The following is a 2,068-nucleotide window of genomic DNA, read 5'->3' as shown; positions in this document are numbered from 1 at the left end:
ATCGCAAGGCAATTCAACAAAAGAGTCGAACCTCGAAATATCAAAAAAGGCGATTTTGTATTAAAAGATGTTCGCGCACCTACTAAGGACCCTCGAGGAAAATTCCGGCCTAACTGAACAGGACCATATTTTGTAAAGACCATCCTACCTGGCGGAGCAGTCCAACTAGCTGACATAGATGGGGCGGAATTCGCTAACCTCACGAACTTAGACCAATTGAAAAAGTACTATATTTAATAAAATTCAGTCCGGAGTTAAGGCATCTAATAAAACACGTTAAGACTCATAAGCAAGCATTCTGCACATTACTCTAAGCAAACGGCATAAAACTCGATAATAGTAGAAAAAAGGCGAAGGACGATGTTTTAACGCCCAGGACTGGGCGCTGTTATTTTTTACGCCCAGGCCTGGGCGCCGATATTTCCTACCCCCTTGTATGGGCGTCATTCTCTCTTGCCACCTATCCTCCCGCTTCTGCAAGTGTTCGTACTCCTTTTCCGAACCATCAAAAGAACCACGAACACTTGGGGGGGGAAGCAGACGTGTAATGAACACCCTTTCAAAAAAAAATTCAAAAGCTAGAACTACGCACGACCTGATTCTGACAAGATACGTAGGCAATCCTTATCAAGGATTCGGTCCAATAAAAATTAAAAAATAATAAAGTCATGCAACGCATCAAGAAGAAAAGATATTGCAAAGGGCACTATACCCTAACCCATGCACGGGCAAGACCAAATAGAATGAAAAACAAAGCCACAAGAATTTTCAGGGACAAGCCCAACAAAGGAGTATGGCACGAGTCGGCAAAAAACAAAAAAATAGTGAACATGCATATGTAATACGTACCCCAAGTAGTCGGTTAGTCTAAAAATATGTGTGCACTCTTGTATGAACTCATTATTTTTACGAAATTCTTTCCCTTTTCAAAATTCGTCGTTGGTTTAGAAAGCTAATATTACTATAATATGTTAAAGCAAAGCCCACGGAAGGCTCAAAACATTCTTGCACCAAAAATCGCAAAAAAATATATATACATGCGGAATACAAGAATGAATATGTACAAAACAGGAGGTAAGCCTAAGACTCGTCATCGGCTCCATGTCTCCAAGCCTCGCCGGTCCATCCACTCCACTCCCCGTGGTATGAGGGTCCCCAGCCAGAATCACCCCAAAAATGAGGTTGTGACTGCAACTCGGGGCTAGGCTCTCGGGCCACCGACACGGAACGTCGCCTACGCTCCGGCTCGGACCTCTCCCCGGAAGAACTCACCCCCGCGTCGGAACGGCGATGCCGTAGGGGCGAGTGCCGTGCCCTCTCTCTCTCACGACCGTGTCCCTTGCCCGAGGGACCCGCGTCGTCGGCCCCGGCTCGTCCAGCACCCGTCTACAAGAAAAGACAAAAAGAGAGTGAGTAACAGAAAGCCAAACAAAAGGTACAGATCAAAAGAAAAAGGGGGCACATTACCCGAGTAGAGTGGGGGCTCCTGCAAGAAAGTGCAGATCGGGCTCGAACCAACGCGGACTTCAACCGGTTGATCACCCCCACCATCGCGTTGGCCGTATGGGCCGGAACCTGAAACAGGAATGTTAGTAACAAAAGAAAAAAAGAAAGATATAAGAAGAGTGCACAAATAAAAGGTGCATACCGCCTGTACTCCCCCAGGGAGCGGAGCATGGAAAACCCGGTCTTCCGGGAAAGTCTCCACAATCTCGGATCCACTCTCTCCGGTATACGAGATCCGAGCATCGGGAAGCACCCATCCCCCCAACGAAGGGTCATGACACTCCTGCACAAAACACAGTAGACATAAACACATGGGCACAAGCATGAAAACACTAAAATCAATACGAAAAGAGAGGGCAACTTACAGCGCCAGGCTCCGGGAGACGAAGAGAATCCAGGATAAACTGATGATAGCTAGCTCCCTCTATCACCAACTCCGTCGCCGGCACGCCAATCCTCGAGTGGACCCTCCACGACTCGCCTATCGAGCGAGTAGACAACATGGTCGCAGGCGGAGGCCTAGGCACCGAAAAAGCCCCGACCGTCTGCATACGTACCCGCT

The 2,068-nt window shown here is 47.9% G+C and overlaps 1 protein-coding gene across 1 annotated transcript; it reads right to left on the bottom strand.

Moving 5' to 3' along the window:
- Positions 1 to 1,002: 1,002 nt before the first annotated feature.
- LOC130469164 (uncharacterized) lies at positions 1,003 to 1,646 on the bottom strand. Its single transcript, XM_056838123.1, has 2 exons — positions 1,468 to 1,646; positions 1,003 to 1,386 (listed from the first exon to the last, which is right to left on the bottom strand). The coding sequence occupies exons 1-2, from the start codon at positions 1,549 to 1,551 to the stop codon at positions 1,081 to 1,083; spliced, it is 390 nt and encodes a 129-aa protein (XP_056694101.1). The 5' UTR covers positions 1,552 to 1,646; the 3' UTR covers positions 1,003 to 1,080.
- Between the last annotated feature and the right edge of the window lie 422 nt (positions 1,647 to 2,068).

This window comes from Spinacia oleracea, chromosome 3, assembly GCF_020520425.1.
Source record: "Spinacia oleracea cultivar Varoflay chromosome 3, BTI_SOV_V1, whole genome shotgun sequence".
NCBI classification, from domain to species: domain Eukaryota; kingdom Viridiplantae; phylum Streptophyta; class Magnoliopsida; order Caryophyllales; family Amaranthaceae; genus Spinacia; species Spinacia oleracea.
Note: the sequence above shows the minus strand (reverse complement) of the source record. Positions and strands in the feature narration are given on the sequence as shown.

Bases quoted from the DNA above. Each gene is read 5' to 3' on its own strand.
- LOC130469164 (XM_056838123.1), bottom strand. From the start codon at position 1,551: ATGGTGGGGGTGATCAACCGGTTGAAGTCCGCGTTGGTTCGAGCCCGA. The intron at 1,387-1,467 runs GTAATGTGCCCC...CTTTTCTTGTAG, and splicing joins GGAGCCCCCACTCTACTCGG to ACGGGTGCTGGACGAGCCGG.